Source organism: Etheostoma cragini, chromosome 7 (assembly GCF_013103735.1).
Source record: "Etheostoma cragini isolate CJK2018 chromosome 7, CSU_Ecrag_1.0, whole genome shotgun sequence".
Classification (NCBI taxonomy): Eukaryota; Metazoa; Chordata; class Actinopteri; order Perciformes; family Percidae; genus Etheostoma; species Etheostoma cragini.
The window spans coordinates 26,914,718-26,916,987 of NC_048413.1; the positions used below are offsets into that span (position 1 = coordinate 26,914,718).

At 43.8% G+C, this 2,270-nt stretch overlaps 1 protein-coding gene across 1 annotated transcript in view; it reads left to right on the forward strand.

The window, feature by feature from the left end:
- The window catches only part of renbp (renin binding protein), a 10,192-nt gene that overhangs the window by 5,010 nt on the left and 2,912 nt on the right, over window positions 1–2,270 (forward strand). Inside the window, exons 4-6 of the mRNA XM_034877833.1 lie at window positions 422–594; window positions 731–958; window positions 1,977–2,058. Coding sequence (XP_034733724.1) covers window positions 422–594; window positions 731–958; window positions 1,977–2,058 — 483 coding nt within the window. The remainder of the gene's footprint in view (window positions 1–421; window positions 595–730; window positions 959–1,976; window positions 2,059–2,270) is intronic.

Below are 2,270 nucleotides of genomic sequence, written 5' to 3' on the forward strand. Positions count from 1 at the left end.
AGGACGCTCTACAACGTCCCTGTTAGTGATGGCGTTGCATAGTCTGTCCACCAGAGGACGCTCTACAACGTCCCTGTCTGCAATCCTGATTTTTTTTTTGTTAATGTGTTTTTGTCCAAAGGACTTTAAGTTTCATATCTTAAGTTTGTATTTTTATACATTTCATTTATCAGAACTTTAATATATTTTTATTCTGTTTTGACAAAACTAATAATCATCGTATTATTTTAGTGAGAACTCATAAATAACTACAAATGACTAATGTTGGGGAAAATCTGTTTTGTAATTGTTTCTGGATTTAGATATACTGTATATTGGCCGACATATCGGCATATTGGATAAATATCCTAATATTGGTACCGGCCTTAAGCCTCTATCGGCCGGGCTCTGTAATGTTATATTGTTCCATTTTGCATCGTAGGAGGAGCGTTCCTGAGGAAGTTCGCCCGAGTCTCCAGCGGCGAGTGGAAATGTGCCTTCTGCCTAACACGAGATGGCAAACCAGTCAAAGTCCAGAGGACCATATTCAGCGAGTGTTTCTACATCATGGCCGTGGATGAACTGAGCCGGGTTCTTGGTGACAAGGACATGCAGGTACGAGAGCATTATTTAAAGCTTATTTTTTGGGGGTTATTTATGACATTTATTTGCATTGGACAGCTCAGACTTGAAAGGAGAGAGACATCCACAGCTCACACAGTTTCATTCAACTGCACTGTTGCGTTCCTAGCTGGAGGCCGAGCAGATGATGGAGCAGCTGATCTACTGGGTGAAGGAGGACTCGTCAGGCCTGGGCAGGCCCCAGCTTCCTGGAGACGTTCCCACCAACAGCATGGCCGTTCCCATGATGCTGCTGTGTCTGGTGCAGCAGCTGACTGACGGACGGGGTCAGGAGGTGGTTCACAAGTACAGAGAGCTGGCCAGCTGGTGCGTGCAGCAGATTCTACAACACGTCCAGGTATGGACACGGATCAGGACACATGTTTTGTGCCTAAAACAAGGTGTTTCTATTTTTGCAAGTGCTTCGACCGCGTTGCATTGTGTAGGCTACATCGTATGTGTCACTGCCCAATGTGAGCAGAGTGCAGATGTTAGTTGCGCATGCTCAGATTTAAACGGTTTACGGCCTAACTGTCATACTGGAAATTTGTGAAATCCATGAAATAACAAACTTTTCTTATTACAAACAAAAACGGAAGATGGGAATCATTTCAGAAACGTTGCAGCTATCTATTATGTTTTGATTGCTAACGATAGCTCAAAACACCTTTCCAGTGACAGCCTTTGTTGTGTTTGATGCTAACTTGTAGCTAAGCTAGCAGTGAACCAACTTGGTTAAGTGGGTCAATTTTTACTGTGTTGACATTACAGAAGTCTCTCGTTAGCATCTTGTAGGCTACTTACTACATGCACAACTCAAATCTGCATTCGCCTCACATTGGGCAGTGACTCTACTGTATGTCCACTCACATTAGCAGTGCATTGTGGGTATTTTATAGTGGACTAAATAGTGAATTCAAGATAACCACGGAGAATTCGAACACCGTTACTAAATGGCGATGACATTATATAGTGCACCGTCTCAGACGCAGCTCAACATGACGTGCTCACGCGTCTTGTTTTGTCCACAAACTGAAAGATATTCAGAACAGCTGCAAGAATAATTGATTAGTTGTGAACTAATAAGTGTAATGTAGATTAATAGGCAAATATTTTGTTAACCGATGAATCAGTTTGAGTTATTTTTATGAAAAAACAGGTACACGATTCTCTGATTGCAGCTTGTTAAATGTGAATATCTTCTAGTTTCTTCTCTCCTCTGTGACAGTAAACTGAATATCTTTGAGTAGTGCACACCTGTGTCACAGCATTGCGTTAGAAATGGGCCGAAAATTCGCGGATCTACCCGGGTATCACCTGTATGTTTGAATTTGATTCCACCATTTGCTTTTTCTTCTCTTGTAACTTGTTTACAGAGAGACGGCACGGCCATTTTGGAGAATGTGTCTCCAGAGGGAGCAGAGCTGCCGGGTTGCCAGGGCCGACTGCAGAACCCAGGTAAACACTTCGCTCATGATGTTCCAGCCAGTGACGGAGTAACCACACCATCCATAACATCCACCCACACCATCCACACCATCCACCCACACCATCCACCTGCACCATCCATCCACCCACACCATCCACACCATCCACCTGCAACATCCATCCACCCACACCATTCATAACATCCACCCACACCATCCACCCACACCATCCATAACATCCAC